The sequence below is a fragment of the Podarcis raffonei genome, chromosome 10 (genome assembly GCF_027172205.1).
Source record: "Podarcis raffonei isolate rPodRaf1 chromosome 10, rPodRaf1.pri, whole genome shotgun sequence".
Classification (NCBI taxonomy): domain Eukaryota; kingdom Metazoa; phylum Chordata; class Lepidosauria; order Squamata; family Lacertidae; genus Podarcis; species Podarcis raffonei.
In genome coordinates this window covers 71,112,460-71,136,524 of record NC_070611.1, presented here as the reverse complement: position 1 = coordinate 71,136,524, position 24,065 = coordinate 71,112,460, and the positions used below count along the sequence as shown (strand labels likewise).

The 24,065-nt window shown below is 46.5% G+C and overlaps 1 protein-coding gene across 3 annotated transcripts; it reads right to left on the bottom strand.

The window, feature by feature from the left end:
* Nucleotides 1–2,722: 2,722 nt before the first annotated feature.
* On the bottom strand, nucleotides 2,723–23,842 carry ANKRD16 (ankyrin repeat domain 16). 3 transcript variants are annotated; one of them, XM_053405081.1, is made up of 8 exons: nucleotides 23,730–23,842; nucleotides 21,728–22,149; nucleotides 20,335–20,555; nucleotides 18,834–18,876; nucleotides 14,405–14,513; nucleotides 13,586–13,747; nucleotides 9,952–10,030; nucleotides 2,723–3,391 (listed from the first exon to the last, which is right to left on the bottom strand). In XM_053405081.1, the coding sequence occupies exons 2-8, from the start codon at nucleotides 22,039–22,041 to the stop codon at nucleotides 3,216–3,218; spliced, it is 1,104 nt and encodes a 367-aa protein (XP_053261056.1). In that variant the 5' UTR covers nucleotides 22,042–22,149; nucleotides 23,730–23,842; the 3' UTR covers nucleotides 2,723–3,215. The 3 variants fall into 3 exon arrangements, with proteins under 3 accessions (XP_053261056.1, XP_053261057.1, XP_053261058.1); XM_053405082.1 differs by lacking the exon at nucleotides 23,730–23,842 and adding an exon at nucleotides 23,578–23,640; XM_053405083.1 differs by lacking the exon at nucleotides 13,586–13,747.
* Nucleotides 23,843–24,065: the final 223 nt, after the last annotated feature.

Sequence of the window (24,065 nt, the reverse complement as noted above, 5' to 3'; positions counted from 1 at the left end):
CAGCCGTGTCACTTGAAATAAGAGCTTTGCAAAGAAAGCCCTGCTGTGATTATTTTGTTGCTTGCAGGCATCATCAGGCTTCCACAATAATAATAATAATAATAATAATAATAATAATAATAATTATTATTATTATTATTTATATCCCACCCATCTGGCTGGTTTTCCCCAGCCACTCTGGGCAGCTTCCAACAGAATATTTAAATACAATAATCTATTACAGTGGTACCTCGGGTTAAATACTTAATTCGTTCCAGAAGTCTGTTCTTAACCTGAAACTGTTCTTAACCTGAAGCACCACTTTAGCTAATGGAGCCTCCTGCTGCTGCCGCGCCACTGGAGCACGATTTCTGTTCTCATCCTGAAGCAAAGTTCTTAACCCGAGGTACTATTTCTGGGTTAGTGGAGTCTGTAGCCTGAAGCGTATGTAACCCAAGGTACCACTGTAAACATTAAAAGCTTCCCTAAACAGGGCTGCCTTCAGATGTCTTCTAAAAATCAAATAGTTGTTTCTCTCTTTGACATCTGGTGGGAGGGCGCCACCACCGAGAAGGCCCTCTGCCTGGTTCCCTGTAACTTCGCTTCTTGCAGGGAGGGAACCGCCAGAAGGCCCTCGGCGCTGGACCTCAGTGTCCGGGCTGAACGATGGGGGTGGAGATGCTCCTTCAGGTATACTGGACCAAGGCCGTTTAAGTAAGTTGATTCCAGAGCCTGCAGCATGTGTGAGTTGGCCGTTCCACAGCTCTCCAGCATTAATATAATAATAATTTATTATTTATACCCCGCCCATCTATAGCCGCTTGCCTGTTTGAGAAAGAATCGTTTGCTCACCTGCTTGCGCCAGTTAATTGTTCAGCACCCAAATGTACGGTTAGAGTTGATGGTTCATGCAGCAGGACGGAGTGGTCTCCTCGCTTAGGACAGGGCTTTGGGGGGAGAATAAAATGAAATTGTCTCGCCGTACCATTATTATATAAAACAGGCATCCCCAACCTTCGGCCCTCCAGATGTTTTGGCCTACAACTCCCATGATCCCTAGCTAACAGGACCAGGGGTCAGGGATGATGGGAATTGTAGTCCAAAACATCTGGAGGGCCGAATGTTGGGGATGCCTGATATAAAAGCTGGGCATTTTTAGAATAAAGGTGTACAGTTCTGGCCACCCTCTGATCTTGGGACAGGGGCAGGGCCCAAAATAAATGAATACCAAAATGCGAAAGAGATTGGAGCACCTTCTGTATGCAGAATGTTTAACACTTCTTTAGGGACACGGGTAGCGCTGTGGGTTGGACCAGAGCCTAGGACTTGCTGATCAGAAGGTCGGCAGTTCGAATCCCCACACCGGGGTGAGCTCCCATTGCTCGGTCCCTGCTCCTGCCAACCTAGCAGTTCGAAAGCACGTCAAAGTGCAAGTAGATAAATAGGTACCGCTCTGGCGGGAAGGTAAATGGTGTTTCCGTGCGCTGCTCTGGTTCACCAGAAGCGGCTTAGTCATGCTGGCCACATGACCCAGAAGCTGTACGCCGGCTCCCTCAGCCAATAAAGCGAGATGAGCGCCGCAACCCCAGAGTTGGCCACGACTGGACCTAATGGGCAGGGGTCTCTTTAACTTTACCTTTAGTTTAGAGGATATGGGCGATTTCTGCGTTGGGGAAAACAAAGACCAAAATAGCTGCAACGCCCGGGCATGAATGGTCTTATTTACTTGAAACAACAGAACCGTAGAATTGGAAGGCAACTAGTCCACTCCCAGCAATGCAGGAATCACAGCTAAATAACCTTTTAACATACGGCTATTCAACCTGGGTTTGAAAACCTCCAGCGAAGGAAAGTCCACCACCTTTCGTCGAATCCTATTCCGCTGTCAAACAGCTTTTTAAAAGGGTGCGGATGATACTGAGATAGATGGGCCAGTAGATACCTTTCCTGCCCCGACCTGGCCACAGTGATCCATGCGACGGTCACCTCCAGGCTTGACTACTGTAATTCGCTCTGCGCGGGGCTGCCCTTGAAGCTGTCCCAGAAACTCCAGCGGGTGCAGAATGCTGCAGCGAAGCTCCTCACGGGGTCTCTGCCATGGGAGCATATTCACCCAGTGCTTTACCAGTTGCACTGGCTCCCGGTGGAGTACAGGGTCAGGTTCAAGGTGCTGGTCTTGACCTTTAAAGCGCTTTGTGGCTTAGGGCCCTCGTATCTACGGGACCGCCTCTCCTGGTTTGCTCCGCAGAGGACCTTAAGGTCCATGAATAACCATAGTTTAGAGGTCCCGGGCCCTAAGGAAGTCAGACTATACTCCACCAGGGCCAGGGCCTTCTCAGTGATGGCTCCGACCTGGTGGAATGCTCTGTTCCATGAGACTAGGGCCCTTCAGGATTTAACCTCCTTTTGCCAGGCCTGTAAGACAGAGCTATTCCGCCTGGCCTTTAATTTGAATTCAGCCTGATCTTTTATTTCCCTTCTCTTCCCTCCCCCTCCCCTTTTATAAAGATCACCTGCTCTGAGACCCCACAGCTAATTCTCCCCTGGTATCCTCGCTGGCCCAAGCAGGACCAATTCAGCCAGCTAGCCCTGGGGATTATCTAATTGATTTTTGATTTTTGAATTTTATTGTTATTCATGTTTTTATACCGTATTTTATGCTGCTTTTATAATTGTTTTAAAGCGTTTTAAATTTGTTGTTAGCCGCCCCGAGCCTGGTTTTTGAACCAGGAAGGGCGGCGTATAAATAAAAATGTATTATTATTTATTATTATCAGACAGATTCCGATACACCTACACAAAGGAATGAAAATGTCTCCACCTGCAGCCCAAAGCAACTAAGAATGGGAGTGAGGGATGGAAGGAGGGACTGATTTCTGTTCCAACCTACGTCCATTGCATGTGGCGTTGCTTCTCTTCCACTGCGGTTCAGCTTCTGACAAAAAAAAGAGAGCATTATTTTGCTTGCTGTCCAGTGTGGCAGACATTCCACAGCAGTCATTCCAATGCAGAGGAAACACAATGCAAAATGCAGGATAAGTCGTTCATGATTAAAAATAGCAAACAGCAGCAGGGCTGGTTTTCTTTCTGGACAAGCAAGCGACCACTGGCAATTTCCGTCTCTGCGTCGGAATACTCCAGCATCTACTCATGGGAGCTTCGCTGATCTCGATTCCAAAGCCAAGGGGCCACTGCAGAGAAGGCCCTGCTTGCAGTCCCGGTGAAGGCGACTTCCGTTACTGATGGACAGGGCAGGACGGCACTGGGATTCCGTCAAAAATTTGGAGGAGGGCTGGCTTCTTCGCAAGCTGCCGTGCGTGCGTTCCGGTACTGTCAGGGGAGTCCCGCAAACCCGCCTGCAGGAGAATTTGCACGCATGCGGCATGCTGGCCTGAGCATGCCAGGTGCAGGGCTGTGGGAAGAGAAGAAGCAGACTTAAGATCGAAAGGGAAGGGTTTGGTGGCCGGCTGCTCATGGCACAGTTTCTTTCTCGCTTAGCTGCCTGCGTTTACAGCTGATTAAGTTTCAGTTGATTAAGCTGCATGAGTGTTCAATGGGAAGCCAGTTAGGTATTGCGGTTAAAGCATTGAAGAGACCAGGGTTCTCTGCCATGAGAACCACGTACACCGCATTGAGCTTATTGGAAGAAAAGGACGCAGGGCGGGATATAAAATGCAATAAAAAAATAAAATACAGTGGTACCTCGGGTTACGAATGCTTCAACTTTTTTTGGGTTACGAACGATTGTAACCCGGAAGTAAGTTGTCCAAGCTCTCGGAGGCCTCGCCGCTGCCTGGAGGCAAATCTGGACATCGGCGGGGCCTACGGAGCTCTCTAAGGCCTCCGCGAATGCCGGGAGCCAAGCCGATTGTGATTGTGGAAGAGGACCCTAAGCCCTCTCCAAACAGTGAGTTTGGAAATCAATTTTAATTTTTTCCATCTAAAATACTGCCTTATTTATTTTATAGTACAGTACATTGATTATTGCCTTCATTTTATGGATCAATGGTCTCGTGAAACAGTAAAATTTGTGTTAAATTGCTGTTTTAGGGGGTGTTTTTTCATCGTCTGGAACGGATCAATCCACTTTCCATTACTTTCAATGGGAAAGTCCGCTTCAGGTTAAGAACGCTTCAGGCTAAGTACAGACTTCCGGAACCAATTAAGTACTTAACCTGAGGTACCACTGTAAGGCAGAAATCGCCTTCTTGACCACTGGACCCACTATTGGTCTCGCCTGCCCCATCCGCCAGAGCCTGTCTTTAAAGGCAGGGGAAGCCCCTAACTCACGGAGGATTTGAGACCCAGCGGCTACTTTCACTTGGTGTAGCCGGCCAGTGAGTGCCATTTCCCAGGATTGTGGCTGCTGTCGCATGCTGACAGCTTCATTCATTCACACACACACACAATTTTCTGTTTTGCAATTTAGAATACTCATTTAAACATCCTCAAAATATCAGTGACTTCCTTTCTTCTCTTTCCATGGTTCATTTTGCATATCATAAATCCCTGCATATTTTACATAAACTAAAGCATTTAATACTCCATTATTACATCCATCAAAACTTATTTACAATGTTGAATTTATCTTAACGCTGCCAATTTTTTCAAGTGTACAGTGGTACCTCGGGTTAAGTACTTAATTTGTTCAGGAGGTCCGTTCTTAATCTGAAACTGTTCTTAACTTGAAGCACCACTTTAGCTAATGGGGCCTCCTGCCGCTGTGCTGCCGGAGCACTATTTCTGTTCTCATCCTGAAGCAAAGTTCTTAACCTGAAGCACTATTTTTGGTTTAGCGGAGTCTGTAACCTGAAGCGTATGTAACCTGAAGCGTATGTAACCCGAGGTACCACTGTACACAATTTCCCCCCATATATTCAATAAACATTTTCCAATCTACTCTACACAAAATGGCTGGGGCATGTTCCACAGGGGGGGATGCACTGGGGCAACCGATCTCAGTGATCACGGGTAGGAGGAGGAGTTACGCTAAGACTAGACCACGTCATTACAGAGGGGGCAGGTTTAGTCGTTGTCTGAGGACTATTCCTGCCTCCGGGTCTGGTCCTGACCGGATGGATACTAGAATCAGCAAGGGATACCCACATGACCTGAAGGTGCTGCTGTGCAATGCCAGGTCAATGATTCATAAGACCACTGCCATCCATGACTTGATCATGGATGGAGGACTTGACCTGGCATGTGTAACAGAGACTTGGTTGGATGAAGCAGATGGGCCTGCCCTTGCCGCTGCTTGTCCACCAGGTTTCTCTTACGCACAGCAACCCAGGTCATGTGGGCGGGGAGGGGGGGTTGCAGTGATTTTTAGGAAGTCATTAGTTTGCACCAGGCGTCCTATTGGGAAGACCCAGTTTTCCGAGTGCATGTTCTGGAAGTTGGGCAATAGGGGCAGTACAGGATTCCTTTTGGTGTACCGACCTCCCCGCTGCACCAAGGATTCCCTGCCCGAGCTGCTTCAGGTCGTCGCGGATGTTCTCCTGGAGACACCTAGCTTGGTCGTCCTAGGGGATTTTAACATCCATGCCGACACGACCTTACAAGGGGCCGCTCGGGACTTCGTGGAAAGCATGGCCTCCATGGGGCTGTCCCTGAATAAGTCTGGCCCAACCCATAGCCGCGGACATGCCTTGGACCTGGTGTTTACCTCTATGGATGTTGGTGATCTGACACTAAGTAAAAGCGAAACGAAAGAAGTGCCATGGTCAGATCACTTCCTGGTGCAACTGGACTTCTCTGCGACCCATCCCCTCTGCAGGGAGGTGGGACCAATTCGGATGGTCCGCCCCCGCCACTTAATGGATCCAAATGGTTTCCAGAGAGTGGTAGGGGATGCTTTATCCCATGTTGATGGCCTTTCAGCTGATTCCCTGGTGGGCCGCTGGAATGCGGAGTTAACCAGGGCTATTGACTGTTTGGCTCCGAAGCGCCCTCTCCGATTGCATGGAGCCCAGACAGCCCCGTGGTTTTCCACGGATCTGAGGGCAATGAAACAATCGTTGAGACGGCTAGAGCGCCGGTGGCGGATAACTCATTCCGAATCTGACCGGACACAGGTTAGAGCTCAACGTCGAGCCTACCAAGTGGCGATAGCGACGGCGAAGAAGAATTTCTTCACCGCCTCTATTGCATCTGCAGAAAACAGCAGCAGGAGACTTTTTCAGGTGGTTCACAATTTAGCGGAACCACCTGCAACATCGGGGCCCAGTATGGGCCACATGTTCTCCTGCAATGATTTTGCAAAGTTTTTTGCAGATAAAATCGCTCAGATTCGGGAAGAAGCAGACTCCACCGTGGGAGCAGGGCCGGGGCGGGAGAGTGCTAGAGTTCTGTCTAGTCAAGTTGAGTGGGATCAATTCCAATCTGTTACCCCCGAGGATGTGGACAGGCTGCTTGGACGAGTGAGACCAACCACCTGTCTCCTGGATCCTTGCCCATCCTGGCTTATAAAAGCTAGCCGGGAAGGACTGGGCGATGGGCTTCGTGGGGTGGTGAATGCTTCCCTCCGTGAGGGAGCCTTCCCAGACCCGCTGAAAGAGGCGGTTATTAAACCGCTTCTTAAAAAACCATCTTTAGATGCGGCCACGATGGCCAACTATCGCCCAGTCTCAAATCTTCCATTCTTGGGCAAGGTGATTGAGCGAGCGGTTGCCGAACAACTCCAGGCACGCCTGGAAGAAGCGGACCATTTGGATCCCTTCCAGTCAGGATTCAGGCCTCATCATGGGACTGAAACTGCCTTGGTCGCACTGGTTGATGATCTCCGGCGGGCTAGAGACAAAGGTGAGAGCTGTTTCCTAGTTCTGCTGGATCTCTCAGCGGCGTTTGATACCATCGACCATAACATCCTTCTGGACCATCTTGAGGGGCTGGGAGCTGGGGGCACTGTCATACAGTGGTTCCGCTCCTTCCTCCTGGGCCGTGTTCAGAAAGTGGTGGTGGGGGATGAGTGTTCAGACCCCTGGGCTCTCACTTGTGGGGTGCCTCAGGGTTCTGTCCTCTCCCCCATGCTTTTCAACATTTACATGCAGCCGCTGGGAGAGATCATCAGGAGGTTTGGGCTGGGTGTTCATCAGTATGCGGATGATACCCAGCTCTACCTCTCTTTTAAATCAGAACCAGTGAGGGCGGTGAAGGTCCTGTGTGAGTGTCTGGAGGCGGTTGGAGGATGGATGGCGGCTAACAGATTGAGGTTGAATCCTGACAAGACAGAAGTACTGTTTTTGGGGGACAGGAGGCGGGCAGGTGTGGAGGATTCCCTGGTCCTGAATGGAGTAACTGTGCCCCTGAAGGACCAGGTGCGCAGCCTGGGAGTCATTTTGGACTCACAGCTGTCCATGGAGGCACAGGTCAAATCTGTGTCCAGGGCAGCTGTTTACCAGCTCCATCTGGTACGTAGGCTGAGACCCTATCTGCCTGCAGACTGTCTCGCCAGAGTGGTGCATGCTCTGGTTATCTCCCGCTTGGATTACTGCAATGCGCTCTACGTGGGGCTACCTTTGAAGGTGACTCGGAAACTACAACTAATCCAGAATGCAGCAGCTAGACTGGTGACTGGGGGTGGCCGCCGAGACCATATAACACCGGTCTTGAAAGACCTACATTGGCTCCCAGTACGTTTCCGAGCACAATTCAAAGTGTTGGTGCTGACCTTTAAAGCCCTAAACGGCCTCGGTCCAGTATACCTGAAGGAGCGTCTCCACCCCCATCATTCTGCCCGGACGCTGAGGTCTAGCGCCGAGGGCCTTCTGGCGGTTCCCTCATTGCGAGAAGCAAAGCTACAGGGAACCAGGCAGAGGGCCTTCTCGGTAGTGGCGCCCGCCCTGTGGAATGCCCTTCCAGCAGATGTCAAAGAGATAAACAACTACCTGACATTCAGAAGACATCTTAAGGCAGCCCTGTTCAGGGAAGTTTTTAACGTGTGATATTTTACTGTATTTTTGGTTTTTATGGAAGCCGCCCAGAGTGGCTGGGGAGGCCCAGCCAGATGGGCGGGGTATAAATAATAAATTATTATTATTATCATTATTATTATTATTATTATTATTATAACGTATGTTCTTCTTGTTCTCTTATTCTATATGTTAAGTCTGCAAGCTGCGCATATTCCGTCAGCTTCAGTTGCCGTTCTTCTTTAGTTGAGACCTCGCTCGTTTTCCATTTTTGGGCTAACAAAACACGGGCCGCATAGGTGGCATTATATAACCTTTTTTGACACCTGGGAATTTCCATCTGAATTGTCCCCAACAAAAAGGACTCTGGGTGGTTTTTTTTTGGAAAAGTACTTTTTAAACATTTTTTTCAACTCATTATGCATCATTTCCCAATACTCTTTTGCCCTTTGACAGGTCCACCACATATGAAAGAACGTTCCATCGACCTCATTGCATCTCCTCATTGCATGTTGACAGCTTCCAGGAGGCGCAGGTGAGAGCTAAGTGCAAGGTGGGGACCAAAGGTGGACAAACGACCCCAGAAGGAGCCTGTCATGTCCCCCACCAGAGGTACTACCCCTCCCCTAATACCCCATCCACCCCACCGGAAGCCTGTTTGTGCAAATGCCAAACGTAACTGGTCCCATCACCTCCTGACAAATAGAAGGGGAAGAAATGGAGGCAGTGAGAGATTTTGCTTTCTTGGGTTCCATGATCACTGCAGGTAATAATAATAATAATAATAATAATAATAATAATAATAATAATATTTTTATAAACCCCGCCCTCCCCAGCTAAGGCCGCTCAGGGCGGCTTACAAGCAATAATAAAAACAAGTTGAATGATTACAACTTAAAAACAAAATTAAAATACAACATTAAAATATTGAAACATTAAAATATTAAAATGTAGCCTCATCGCAGGAGGAGAAGGAAAGGAAAAAAGAAAGAGAGGGAGGGAATCAAACTGGCTCCAAGCCAAAGGCCAGGCGGAACAACTCTGTCTTACAGGCCCTGCGGAAAGAAATCAGATCATCCAGGGCCCTGGTTCTGGTTGAGGCTAATCTGACTTCCTTAGGTCCCGGGACCTCTAGGCTGTTGCTATTTATGGACCTTGAGGATCTCCGTGGGGCATACCGGGAGAGGCGGTCCTGTAGGTACGAGGGTCCTAGGTCGTGAAAGGCTTTAAAGGTCAAAAGCAGCACCTTAAATGTGACCCTGTACTCCACTGGGAACCAGTGCAGCTTGAAAAGCAATGGGTGAATATAATACCCATGGCAGACACCCCGTGAGGAGCCTCGCTGCAGCATTCTGCACCCGCTGGAGTTTCTGGGACAGCTTCAAGGGCAGCTCCGCGTAGAGCGAATTACAGTAGTCAAGCCTGGAGGTGACCATCGCATGGATCACTGTGGCCAGGTCGGGGCGGGCAAGATGGTGACAGCAGCCACGAAATTAAAAGACGCCTGCTTCTTGGGAGAAAAGCAATGACAAACCTAGACAGCATCTTAAAAAGCAGAGACATCACCTTGCCAACAAAGGTCCGTATAGTTCAAGCTATGGTTTTCCCAGTAGTGATGTATGGAAGTGAGAGCTGGACCATAAAGAAGGCTGATCGCCAAAGAATTGATGCTTTTGAATTCTGGTTCTGGAGGAGACTCTTGAGAGTCCCATGGACTGCAAGAAGATCAAACCTCTCCATTCTGAAGGAAATCAGCCCTGAGTGCTCACTGGAAGGACAGATCCTGAAGCTGAGGCTCCAAGACTTTGGCCACCTCAGGAGAAGAGAAGACTCCCTGATGCTGGGAAAGATGGAGGGCACAAGGAGAAGGGGAGGACAGAGGAGGAGATGGTTGGACAGTGTTCTCGAAGCTACCAGCACGAGTTTGACCAAACTGTGGGAGGCAGTGGAAGACAGGAGTGCCTGGCGTGCTCTGGTCCATGGGATCACGAAGAGTCGGACACGACTAAACGACTAAACAACAACAACAACAATCCCAATAAGAAGAGTGAAAGGGTCTTACCGGTACGATTTTTCCCATCCTTCGCATTTAGATCTGCGCCAAGCAACAGAAGAGTCTTGATTGTGCCTGCATGTCCTTCCTGCATTGTTAGAGAAGAGACACAACTTTCACGCTCAGCAAAAAACAAACAAAGCCAGAACCTTTCTCTGTCTAGGCCAGGGATCTGGGAACCTGTGGCTGTCCTGATATTATTGGACTCCAGCTTCCATCGTCCTTGACCATTGGCCATACAGAGCTGGAGTCCCACAACATCTGGATGATCACAGGTCCCCCTCCTTCCCATTTCGCTTCGAATCCCCGCGAAGGGGTGAGCTCCCGTTGCTCGGTCCCAGCTCCTGCCAACCTTGCAGTTCGAAAGCACGTCAAAGCGCAAGTAGATAAATAGATACCACTCTGGCGGGAAGGTAAACGGCGTTTCCGTGCGCTGCTCTGGTTCGCCAGAAGCAGCTGAGTCATGCTGGCCACATGACCCGGAAGCTGTACACCAGCTCCTTCAGCCAATAAAGCGAGATACGCTTCAGGTTACATACGCTTCAGGTTACAGACTCCGCTAACCCAGAAATAGTACCTCGGGTTAAGAACTTTGCTTCAGGATGAGAACAGAAACTGTGCTCCGGTGGTGCGGCAGCAGCAGAGGCCACATTAGCTAAAGTGGTGCTTCAGATTAAGAACAGTTTCAGGTTAAGTACGGACCTCCGGAACGAATTAAGTACTTAACCTGAGGTACCACTGTATATATATGTGGTTTACAACAGTCACACCTAAAACCATACAATAAAAACAATTTTTTAAACATCAGAAATTAATTATTATGGGCCGTAAGACTACAGGAAAGGGCCTGTCTTGTATTAATTGATGGAATATAAGCTACTTTGGGAGCCTTTTTGGCTGAAAAGCCCCTCCAAATGTCCTCAATAAAATGAACAAAAGGACTGGGAACTCCTCTCCCTCTTTGCCACAGACCCTAGAAAGTTACTACCAGCCAAAGTAGAGAGAATTGTATTTTTATGCTGTGAACTGCCCTGAGATCTATGGATGAAGGGTGATATACCAATTTAAATAATAATAAAAATAATAACTATTATTATTATTATTATTATTATTATTATTATTATTTATACCCCGCCCACCTGGCTGGGTTTCCCCAGCCACTCTGGGCGGCTTCCAACAGAACATTAAAATACAATAACCTATTAAACATTAAAAGCTTCCCTAAACAGGGAATAATAATAATCATCATCATCATCATAATAATCATAATAATAATATCAGACTAGATGGGACCAAGGGTCTGGCTCAGGGACAAGGCAAGCCCAGATGTTCGTACGATGAATTGCACATGTCGGCAATTCAGTTTTAATAGCCCGATTTATCTTCCGCAGGCCATGCGCTGGCAGCTGAAGAGGCGCTGAGAGAATTAAGTCTTGTGAAGATAAAAGGCTGGATTCCTAGCTGTAAATCTAATGCGCTTCTGCAAAGCCAGCCAGCATCGCTCTTTGTAATGGCAGGCTCAGGGGCTGAGCGCTGGGTAGCCAAAAATGGAGCCAGTGATGTACAAAAGGCGGGGGATCAGAACGAGCAGAGAATTTCCTCGTTTTAAAGGAGCGAAACAACAGAGCGCTTTTGTGCAGGGAGAAGAGGGCAGCATGGAATAAAGCTGGTGTGGAGGAACTTATTATTATTCTTATGTATTACCGTATTTTTTGCTCTACAAGACGCACCAGACCCTAAGACGCACCTAGTTTTTGGAGGAGGAAAACAAGAAAAAAAATATTCTGAATCTCAGAAGCCAGAACAACAAGAGGGATCGCTGCGCAGCGAAAGCAGCGATCCCTCTTGCTGTTCTGGCTTCTGGGATAGCTGCGCAGCCTGCATTCGCTCCATAAGACGCACACACATTTCCCCTTACTTTTCAGGAGGGAAAAAGTGAGTCTTAGAGAGCAAAAAATACGGTAAGTTTGTAGGCCACCGTTCATTCGCAGTTCTCAGGGTGGTTCACAGCCTAAAAATGCATTATTAAAAACTCAAGGTAAAGGTAAAGGGACTCCTGACCATTAGATCCAGTCGTGTCCGACACTGGGGTTGCTGCGCTCATCTCGCTTTAGTGGCCGAGGGAGCCAGCGTACAGCTTCCGGGTCATGCGGCCAGCATGACTAAGCCGCTTCTGGCAAACCAGAGCAGCGAAAGGAAACACCGTTTACCTTCCCGCCGGAGCGGTACCTATTTATCTACTTGCACTTTGACGTGCTTTCGAACTGCTAGGTTGGCAGGAGCAGGGACCGAGCAACGGGAGCTCACCCCATCGCAGGGATTCGAACCGCCGACCTTCTGATCGGCAAGCCCTAGGCTCTGTGGTTTAACCCACAGCGCCACCAGCGTCCCTATTAAAAACACAAAGTACATGATTAAAAACAAGGACAAAAAAATACAAATCCTTAGCCCCCTGCAACCCATTGGCTCTCCAGATGTTGCTAACTACAACTCCCATCATCCCAGCCCATTAACATCTGGAGGGCTCCATCAGTAAAGCATTCTTGAATCTCAGGGTTGCGGGTTCGAATCTCACATGGGGCAAAAGAGTCCTGTATTGCAGAGAGGGTTGGACTAGATGAGCCTTAGCAGTCCCTTCCAACTCTACGATTCTATGTTTAGAAGGAGACACAAGGGCAAGCAGGATATAAAATGGAAGAATGGTATAAAGAGGTGTGGGATATAGCTATTAATGATAAATTAACGTGTGCCATTAAGGTAAGACGGGGAATATGCAGGAAAAATGATTTTGAGGAGATATGGAGGGTGTACTTTTTTTTTAAAAAATATTTTTTTATTAAAGATTTCTTAGTTTACAAAAAATCGGTGCATTGTCTCTTTTAGAATTTGTACTGTTAAAACGGAAAGGGGTCAAACCATCGCAAGAGGTGTTGAAATTTTGGGAGGTTGGATAGTTACAATGGAATGGTCTCAGTGGTGGGGTGCACATATTTATTATTATTTATTTATGATTATTACTTTGTCAAAATAATTAAAAAAAACTAAAGAAAAACATAGAAAGGGGAAGCAGAGCGGAGCACAAGAGGTCTTGATTTGTTTTTTAAAAAACGCTTTGTGCATTTGAGTCTAATTTGGCCGCTTCCTAAAAAAATTTTTATTGGTATGTGATTCTTTTTCTGTACATCTACCGAAGAATAAAATAAAATAAAGAAGAAGTTTGGCAAAATAAATTACTGAACTATGCAGGGCAAATTATTACAAAAAAGGCAACCGTTTAAAGCTTTGTGCATAGATTCTTACATTAGTACAACTTTTAAAAGTCACTTGGAATAAGATGAAGAAGGTTTTAAAATTGGATTGTGAAGTATATAAGGTTTTATGGACATGCATGAACAAGTACATTATAATGGAACCTGTAGGGAAATGCACCCCCAAAAATTATGGTTTAATTTGGTTATGATTTTTCCTCCTGTGTTTTTTCTTTTTGTTTGGTCATTTTTGGAAAATCAATAAAATGTTATAAAAAACGAGAATAAAATAAAATAGGGGGGGAAAGGAGAAACCTCTTTTGGGAGAGCAGCCTTCGAAGGCCCAGTAGCCGCCCCCCCCCCAGTGAAAAATCCCAAGGAGAAAAGCAAAGGACCTTGGCAGCATAATGCAATGCCGTCAGCTGCAGCGAAGTGGCTCTGGAGTTGACGTCAACGCCGAGATCTGAAACAAGGAACCGGAGGGCAGGATCCTGCGCTGTGACCGCGGCTTGGTGCAAAGGCTGAGTGCCGAGTGCGTCCCGGGTGGTGTAGCAAGCCTAAGGGTGTGAAAAAGGCAAAGTCTTGTGTGAGAATCCAGCCCGTGGTAGGCAAACTAAGGCCTGGGGGCCGGATCCGGCCCAATCGCCTTATTAATCCAGGTCCGGGAATCAGCATGTTTTTCCATGATTAGAATGTGTCCTTTTGTTTAAAATGCATCTCTGGGTTATTAGTGGGGCATAGGAATTCGTTCTCTCCCCCACAAAAAAATATAGTCCGGCCCCCACAAGGTCCGAGGGACAGTGGACCGGCCCCCTGCTGAAAACGTTTGCTGACCCCTGATCCAGCCTAACCATCTGGAGTCACAACCTGCCAGAATCACAGGCCATCTCCGCACCAGATGTTTATAGCAGGCGCCAGCAAACTTTTTCAGCAGGGGGCCGGTCCACCGTCCCTCAGACCTTGTGGGGGGCCGGACTATATTTTGAAAATAATAATAATGAACGAATTCCTATGCCCCACAAATAACCCAGAGGTGCATTTTAAAGAAAAGGACACATTCTACTCATGTAAAAACACACTGATTCCCGGACCGTCCGCGGGCCGGATTGAGAAGCCGATTGGGCCGGATCCTGCCCCCGGGCCTCAGTTTGCCTACCCAGGGTTTAAAGCATTGCTCTCCCACTTTAAACAGACACAACATCGTTTGCACGTACCTTATGTTTCTCTAGAAGCAGCTGGGCGATGCCAAGGTGCCCATGTTGTATAGCGTCCATAAAAGGCGTGACGCCACATTTGTCCCTGCTGTCAGGTTGGTAGCGGCACCTTAGGATTAAGCACAAAAAGGACGAGTTAGAGCAGTGATTTCCGAAGGCATTGTCCCCTGGTGGGGGCCGTGGGATTACCTGGGGGTGGCGTCACACACAAAAGAATGTGCAAATGACTATCAGGCTGTGAAAAGCTGGACCCGTCTACTGCAATTATTAAGTTTGCAGATGACACCACCATAATGGGTTTATTTATTTATTTATTTTTAAATAAGATTTTATTGAGTTTAACAATAGAAAAGCAAAACAATAAAAACACAAAGAAAATATAAAACACAACAATACAAACTTTCACGATACATAAAATACAAACATTTAACAAGAAACCAAAAAAAAGACAATCAACACTCAAAAAGTAGAATAAGAAAAACACAAATCACTCTTTTCCAATTATTCATCTTCAATTAACTTATTTTCCCGACTTCCTCACGCCTCCCTTTTTTATATCCCTTTTTAACAATTAGTTCAGCAAATTCGTATCCTACTACTTTATCCTTATTTATTTTACCTCCCAAATTTCAAATTTTTATCTCTTATTACTAGAACCCCTTCATTTTAATTCAATGTCATCAGCATTCATACATTTTACAATACTTCTGTAAATAAGTTTTAAATTTCCTCCAATCTTCTTCCACCAACTCTTCTCCCTGGTCTCGGATTCTGCCAGTCATCTCAGCCCATAATGGGTTTAATAACAGGTGGAGACGAATCAGCGTATAGAGGGGAGGTCCAAAAGATATCTACATGGTGCCTAGGGAACAACTTGCACCTTAATATCAGCAAGACAAAGGAGATTGTTATGTACTAAAGTTCTCACCCTGGGCCAGCAGGGGGATACTGTAGATAGTTATGCAAATAAGGGATCGAAAATGACGTTCAGTGATTGAATAGTTTTAGAAAATTGTTACAGTAACGTTGTACTGGAGCTCTATATAAGCAGGCTGACTGAGCCCTTCAGTTCAGTTCTGTTCTGGCCTCTGAATAAACAAGAGCTGTTTGAAGAATCGCTGTGTCGTCTGATATGTTCACCCACAACTTAACAGAGATGGTGTTGGACTTTCGGAGGAAGAGAGGAGAACTAGCCCCGCTGTACATCGGGGAGGGCTGTGTGGAGTCTCTTCCTTTAAATTCCTCGTTTATCTCAGTGAAGACCTTACTTGGAAAATCAATACAACCCAGGTGGTTAAGAAAGCCCAACAGAGACTCCATCTCCTCAGAGTATTGCGGAAGAACGATGTCAATCAACACGTGATGATCTCCTTCTACTGGTCCACAATAAAAAGTGTCCTTTCCTACTGCATCACAGTGTGGTACGCTGGTTTGACATCACCTGATAGGAAAAGCCTACAGAGGGTGGTGAATACAGCACAAGATATTATGGGCTGTCCCGTGAATGCGCTGGATGAAACTGCGGAAGAATCTTGCCTCAGGAGAGTGAGGAAAATCCTCAGGGATGATTCACACCCTGGCCAGCACTTTCTTGATCTCCTGCCCTTGGGCAGAAGATATAGAAGCATGATTAGTCGTGCCAACAGGGTAAAGAACAGCTTCTATCCATGGGCTGTTAGGCTGCTGAATGATAAGATAACAACAGGGCAACTGACTTTTGGGTTTGGTGGGTGTGCGTCAGTAAACAAGGGGAATTAAGACTAAGAGAGCTGAGTGGAGGGTGCTCGTGTAATCTCACTGTATACAAGTTGTACAAGTGACAATAAAGTATTTCAATTTCAGTTTCAATCCCTGAACCAGGTTGGTCAAGTTTGTTGAATTAATTCAATTAAATCGTTTCCATTGGGTTTTGAGTAAACGTGCAATTAAGTGTCACTGTTTTGAATTTTATCATGTTATTATCTTCCTTGGTGGAAGATAATATATTTTTAAATAGGGTTTTACCGGTTGTTGTTTTTTTAATAGGGTAGGCACTGGGGATGAGTTTGTGGAACTAAGGGGACGGTGGCCTGAAAAAAATTGGGAACTCTGGGGCTAGAGCAAAGTAAAGGAGTAACCCAGAGAATTGGGGAGGCTTTTTGTGGTGGGTGCGATTTATTCTTTAATTTGCTGCACAACCATATGGAAATTCAGTGCAAAACAATAAAAAAAAATCATAGCCAAGCAGTTAAAAAGTAATCAAAGACAAAACCTAGCTCAAAATTCAGTTTAAAACTGAGAAGTGCTGGCTCTAAAAAATTTTGGGGGGTAATGGGGGCTCACATTTTTTGGACCTGAAGACCACATACATCCTTGGCCAGCCCCAGCATGCAAGATTCAGTTGTCCTGGTATTTTTTTCCTACCTTTTAAGCAGCCACCGAAATCCCTCCTGCTAAAAATCGGGTGGTAAACCCATGCTCCCTTCTCGTTTGTTTGTTTGTCACAAGGACCTGAGAAGAGCCTGCTGGATCAGGCCAAAGGGGGCCCATCTAAGTCCAGGATCCTGTCTCAAAGTGGCCAACCAGACGCCGAGTTCGAATCCGCACTTGGCCATGAAGGTCACTGGGTGACCTTGTGCCAGTTGCCATCTCTTAGCCTTTTACTACTATTATTATTATTTTATTAACATATAAAACACATACATATACAGTGGTACCTCAGGTTAAGTACTTAATTCGTTCCGGAGGTCCGTACTTAACCTGAAACTGTTCTTAACCTGAAGCACCACTTTAGCTAATGGGTCCTCCCGCTGCTGCTGCGCCGCAGGAGCACGATTTCTGTTCTCATCCTGAAGCAAAGTTCTTAACCTGAAGCACTATTTCTGGGTTAGCAGAGTGTGTAACCTGAAGCCTATGTAACCTGAGGTACCACTGTACATTTACACAATACATGTATACAACACACTACCTAATTTTTCTAACATAAAACAAACCTACATTACTCTATATAATACCTACCTATACTGTACATATCAACATACCTACACACCTACGGCACACAGACGCCCACCAAGTGACTTGACTTCCAGCCGTTCTTGTTACGCTACTTTATTTTTCCAACTAGCTTAAACACATTTCATTATTTCTTTTATCTTAACTCTCCTTTCACTCTAATCATTTTCTGGATTCACTCAATATCTGTCAGAAATTCTACTTTTTCCACATAAATTTTGATGTATTCCTTAAAGATAGCCCACTCCTTATTCGCTTTTTGTACCATATCTCCTCTTATCCTCCCTGTTAGTTCGGCAATATGGAAGTATTCCATCATTTTAGATAACCAGCCTGTTTTAGTTGGGGCGCTGCTGCTTTTCCAATTCTTGGCAATCAATAACCTTGCCGCCGTAGCTGCATACATAAATATTGGTTTGACCGTTTCTCCTAGGTATCATGCCAGAGGAAATAAAAAGAACAGTTGCCATCTCTTACCCTAGCCTACCTCGCAGGGTTGCTGAGAGGATGAAATGGGGAGAACCGTCTACACCACCTTGAGCTCCTTGGAAGAAAATGGCCGTTATAGCAATGTAATAAATAAACAAATATTCCTCCTATGGGAAGCCCGAAAGACAGGAAGTCTTGATAAAATGATAAAATGGGCGATCGATATTGGGCATAACATTGAATTGGAAGCGTGGAAAAGAGTATGGAAGGAGGGTTTGAGATTTACAGGATGTATGGCTCTAAAGGACAATTTGTTTAAAATGATGTATAGATGGCACTTGACGCCAGTAAAGTTAGCTAAAATGTATAGAAAAAGAGAAAGAAAATGTTGGAAATGTAAAAAAGTAGATGGGGATTATTTTCATTTGTGGTGGACCTGTGACAAGGTTAAAAAAATTTGGGAATCAATTTATAATGAACTTAAAAAAATATTTAGGTATACTTTTCCCAAAAGACTGGAAGCGTGTCTATTAGGTTTAACAGGAATGGAAATCAAAATGGGAGACCAAAATCTGTTCATGTATGCTACGGCCGCCGCAAGAACCCTCCTGGCCCAAAGATGGAGAACACAAGACATAACAACCATCCAGGTGAAGTTGACAGAATACGCAGAACTTGCCAAATTGTCAGGAAGGATCCGGGACCAGGAAGACCAAAGATACCAAAATAACTGGTGTAAATTTATTGAATATTTAAAGGAGAATTGTAAAGAAGTCAAGACACTAGCAGGATTGACATAATACCTTCAATGTATAATAGTACTATTGTGAGAATGGTGTGCATGATAGAAAGGGGTTAAATATACCAATTGCAAACAGGGAGGGGAGTCGCGACTCGGCAGAGTAAAAGGAAATGTATGACATTAATATGGTTTGTTGGAAAAGAATATGTAAGGAAAACAATAAAAATTTACTTGAAAAAAAGAAAGAAAGACAGGAAGTCTGCTTACCTTTCAAGGAGCATTTTCACTACCTCCAGACGTCCATGCATTGCTGTGTGACAAAAAGGGGATTTATCAAAGTTGGGTTTGACGACAGATACCAGACTTCCCCAACCTGGTGACTTCCAGATGTTTTAGATTACAATTCCCATCATCCTTGGCCTTCCCTTACTATTTCTGGTCACAAAATAAAATCCCCATAGTTGATATCTGGGCTTTTTTTTTCAGCCGGAACTTGCCGGAATTCAGTTCCAATCAGGTGGGCGCCTTTGCCATCATAAGAAAACAAGGGCGGTGTTCATGGCGAGTTCTGGCACCTCTTTTTATAGAAAAACAGCACTGATTGATATTAGTATCTACAGGGGAGCCTTGGTTCTCGAACTTAATCCCTTCGACTCCCGAAACCATTCAAAAACCAAGGCGTGGCTTCCGATTGGCTGCAAGAGCTTCCTGCAATCAAACGGAAGCCGCATTGGACGTTTGGCTTCCAAAAAAGTTCGAAAACTGGAACACTTAATTCCAGGTTTTTGGTGTTCGGGAGCCGATCTGTTTGTTAACTAAAGCATTTGAGAACAAGGTACCACTGTATTTGTCAAGCACCTCTATACAGTCAGTTATCTGGAGATAACCTCTGAACTCACCTCCAGCCTCTGATTTTGCTACACACTAAAACATAGCTGTCAACCTTCCCTTTTCTGTGTGGGAAATTCCCTTATTCCAGTGCTGCTTCCCGCTGCTTCCTGCTGCTATCCTGGATTGTTAGATATCCCGTAGACTGTCCCCGGGACAGGTGAGGCTGCTGATCCCTTATTTTCGAGGCTGCTGATCCCTTATTTTCAAATCTGAAAGTTGACAGCTATGCACTAAAAGGAAAAGCGAGCACCAGCTGTCAAAGGGAGCAGAGTCCACAATGCAGTCGTACCTTGGAAGTCGAACATTTTGGCTCCCGAACGACGCAAACCCGGAAGTGAGTGTTCTTTGGAACCGAAACGTCTGTTGCGGCTTCCGCGGCTTCCGATTGGCTGCAGGAGCTTCCTGTAGCCAATCGGAAGTTGCGCCTTGGTTCCCAAACATTTTGGAAGTCGAATAGACTTCTAGAACGGATTCCGTTCAACTTCCAAGGTATGACTGAATCTTGCAAGTTTTGGATTTCTGGGGACTCTATGGGGTGCTCCGAAAAATCAATAATTATAATTTGGATTATAATTTGGTCTTTTTTATTTTAGTTTTTTAGTTTTATTGGATTATGATTGGATATCCTTGGATGTTTTTTATTGGAAAATTAATAAAAATGATTTTTTTAAAAAGGAAGAGGAGTAATCCAGTTGGAGCACGACAGACTCAGAGGTCAGCAGTTCCCGATCACAATCTTCTGAAAATGCAACTAGGGAAGATCAAGGGATTTTGCTATCTTTTGACCTCAAATGCTGTCCCACAGAAATAGACATCCTCCACTTAGGGCCAAGGTGATGCATCCTCTGTATGCCTGCAAGCACACACCTTAACTCACCGGCTGTGTGTAGGGGAGTCCTCTTGATTTTGCTTTCCGTGTCCCAAATGGTTGGAGAGACATCCAGGAGGTACTGGATGACCTCAGGATCCCCCTCTCGGCTGGCAATATGGAAACAGCTCCAGCCATCTTTGTTCTTCAATAATGGGTTTGCTCCGTGGTCGATGAGATCCTGAATGACTTCTAGATTTCTTCTGGTACAAGCCATCATAAGGGGAGTCCTAAAAGTCCAGGACAGGGACAGGGGAGACACAATTTATTATCAGAGACAGAAACATTTCCCCCCAATTCATAGGAGATGGTATCCACTATTCTAAGGCCAGGCTTAGGGCCAGTCAGAAGAAGATTTCAAATCCTGGAGGCGGTTGGAGGATGGATGGCGGCTAACAGATTGAAGTTGAATCCTGACAAGACAGAAGGACTGTTTTTGGTGGGACAGGGGGCGGGCAAGTGTGTGCAGGACTCCCTGGTCCTGAATGGGGTAACTGTGCCCCTGAAGGACCAGGTGCGCATTTTGGACTCACAGCTGTCCATGGAGGCGCAGGTCAATTCTGTGTCCAGAGCAGCTGTCTACCAGCTACATCTGGTACGCAGGATGAGACCCTCCCTGTCTCGCCAGAGTGGTGCATACTCTGGTTAGCTCCTGCTTGGACTACTGCAATGCGCTCTATGTGGGGCTACCTTTGAAGGTGACCTGGAAACCACAACTAATCCAGAATGCGGCAGCTAGACTGGGGACTGGGAGCGACCGCCAAGAAATGAAAGACCTACATTGGCTCCCAGTACATTTCCGAGCACAAATTCAAAGTGTTGGTACTGACCTTTAAAGCCTTAAATGGCCTCAGCCCAGTATACTTAAAGGAGCGTCTCCACCTCCATCGTTCTGCCCGGACACTGAGGTCCAGCTTCAAGGGCCTTCTGGCGGTTCCCTCCCTGCGAGAAGTGAGGTTACAGGGAACCAGAAAGAGAGCCTTCTCGGTGGTGGCGCCCACCCTGTGAAACGATATCTGACTTGGTATAAGGCTGCTTCCTAAGTTCCTTCAGTGTTCCTTGCAACTCTGAGAGCCAGTGTGGTGTAGTGGTTAAGAGCGGTGGACTAGTAATCTGGGGAACTGGGTTTGATTCCCCGCTCCTCCACATGCAGCTGCTGGGTGACCTTGGGCCAGTCACACTTCTCTGAAGTCTCTCAGCCCCACTCCCCTCACAGAGTGTTTGTTGTGGGGGAGGAAGGGAAAGGAGAATGTTAGCCGCTTTGAGACTCCTTCGGGTAGTGATAAAGCGGGATATCAAATCCAAACTCCTCTTCTTCTGCGGTTTTGTTGCAAATGCTAAGTACGACCCAAGTTACAACCAAAGACCCCACCCTCCGCAAAAAAATCTGAGGGCAACGTACCAGTCTGCTTTCTTCAAGCAATCGACAGTAGCTCCTCTGTCCAGCAGATACAAGACGCAGTCCCTGTGACCCATGGAGGCTGCCTCATGGAGGGGTCGCTTGTAATCACTATTAAACACTTCAATGTCCATTTCTAAGGTCTCGACTAAGTAAGTCAGGATCCTCAGCTGACCGTGCCGGGCTGCGTGGTGGAGCAGGGTGTCCCCGGACCTCCCAAAATGCCTCTTCTTCGCATCCCAAACATTTGCAACCTCTTCTTTCAGAAGGATGAGGTTCCCTTCCTTCACCAACCTAAGAAGGTTGCCTTCAGCCATTGATGAAGGCGGATGCAAAAATTACAGCTCCAGGTAAGAATTTGGAGTCAGGAGAGACATGACAAAGCTTGTTCCCTTTAAGTCTCCATGGTGTTTTGGCCCCGTGGCCTAAAAACAGGAAACAAAAAGGGGCGGAAATTATAAGAGAGGCTCCACCTGTTGAGTCAAGTGTTGATGGCATTTTATCATTGTACTGTGGAGAGTGTATTAGCTTATGGTCTGTGTGTGTGGTTTGGGAGCTGTGTGTGGTCAGGGAAAAAACAATGTAAAGACTGCGGAGAGAATAATTGGGTGCACTCTTCCCACCTTGGATTAAATCTATGCTTCCAGGTGCCATAAGAAAGCTGCAGAGATAGCGCAGGATAGTGCGCATCCCGGAAATGATCTCTTTCAGCTTCTTCCTTCCGGAAGAAGGTACAGGGTTATAAAGACCAGGACTAGCCGCCTGAGAAACAGTTTCTATCCAAATGCGATTTTGGTTTTAAACGCAGTATAAGGTAGTCTCTATGGGAGTATATTGTATTTAATTATGGGGTATCAGAGTTTTTAGGGGGCTAACCAGGTTGGGATAGCTGGGATAGCAGGCTTGTTGGTTTCTGAATGTCTTATGTAGATTTTTTCAATTTCGTTGTTCTGTATGGGACAATGACAATAAAGATTATCGTATCGTACCTGTTACTTCAGTTGTTGAAAAAGGGAAATAAGTATTTCCCCAATTATCCACTCCAACCTCAGCCTAGATTCCTCCATGGTGACACGGGATTCTAGGATTTTGGAAGGACGTCGCAGCTCAGCAACAGAGCACGTGCTTTGCAGGAGAGAAAGCTATTAATTCTAGGTTTGTCCCCCATCCTCCTCCCTGCCGTGTTCTGCAAGAGGGGACCACAAGACAGCTCAGTTGGTAGACTCTGAAGCTCAGGGCTGTGGGTTTGAATCCGAATGCCGGGCAAAATGTTCCTATACTGAAGAGGGTTGGACTAGATGAACCTTGGTGTCCCCTTTCAACTCTCTAATTCTATGAGTCAATGAATACCAAGGCTATGGAAGGAGCCAGCCAGAGGCACCCTCTGAGCAGGTTGTATGCGAGGCAGGTGGGGCAGTGGGCTGTGTGCCCTAACATGACAGCAGTGAGGTTACAGGGAACCAGGCAGAGGGCCTTCTCGGTGGTGGCGCCCACCCTGTGTAACGCCCTCCCAACAGATGTCAAAGAGGAAAACAACTGACATTTAGAAGACATCTGAAGACAGCCCTGTTCAGGGAAGTTTTTAATGTGTGACATTTTAATGTATTTTTCATCTTTGTTGGAAGCCACCCAGAGTAGCTGGGGAAACCCAGCCAGATGGGCGGGGTACAAATAATAAATTACTATTACTATTACCAGTCTTTAAGGTGCTACTGGAAGGGAAAAATTTTTTTGTTATTACTATTACGTTCGTGTTGTCCTCCTGCCAACAATATTGGGGTGTGTTTGTGTGTGTGTGATTTATAGAAGGAAAAGGAGGAGGAGGAAGCGGAGAAGCAGCCCAAAGCACAAACATGCAAGTTAAGGAATAAATTCAGACGATATTCAGAATACAGAAGCGATCGGCCATTGGGAAATGAAAACAGGACATAATATTTAAAAGCGACAAGGTATTGGTAGCCTGCTTGAATACAAACGCCGCCTGCCTGGGGAAAACTCGGCATACCTGCTTCATTTAGTTCCAATAAACCCGATTAATGCGCAAGGGATCCCTACGCGCTTCCACCACTCTTGCCCCGCACATGGAGGACTGCCCACGGGAACCGGAAGTGAAAGCTACGCCGGCTGATGCTATTATCTCTTTGATTGGGAGGAAGGCAGGAAGCAAAGCGGAAGTACGTCACCAAACTCCGGGCAACGTGTCCGACGTGCCCTCGGAGCCCTGGCGACGGCTCGGCCGAACCCGGAAGAGCCCGCGGGCCGGCGAGCTCTATGGCTCGCCTGGAGCGTCAATCAGGAGAGGGCGGGGCCTAGGCGCCTAGCAAGGTAGGCTGCGCGAAGC

What these genes read in the sequence shown, in the direction of transcription:
- ANKRD16 (XM_053405081.1), bottom strand. Translation starts at nt 22,041, where the DNA reads ATGGCTGAAGGCAACCTTCTTAGGTTGGTGAAGGAAGGGAACCTCATC. An exon ending in TGCTTCTAGAGAAACATAAG is followed by an intron (nt 13,748 to 14,404) that starts GTACGTGCAAAC and finishes TCACACCCTTAG; the next exon opens with GCTTGCTACACCACCCGGGA. An exon ending in CATTGCATTATGCTGCCAAG is followed by an intron (nt 10,031 to 13,585) that starts GTCCTTTGCTTT and finishes CTAACAATGCAG; the next exon opens with GAAGGACATGCAGGCACAAT.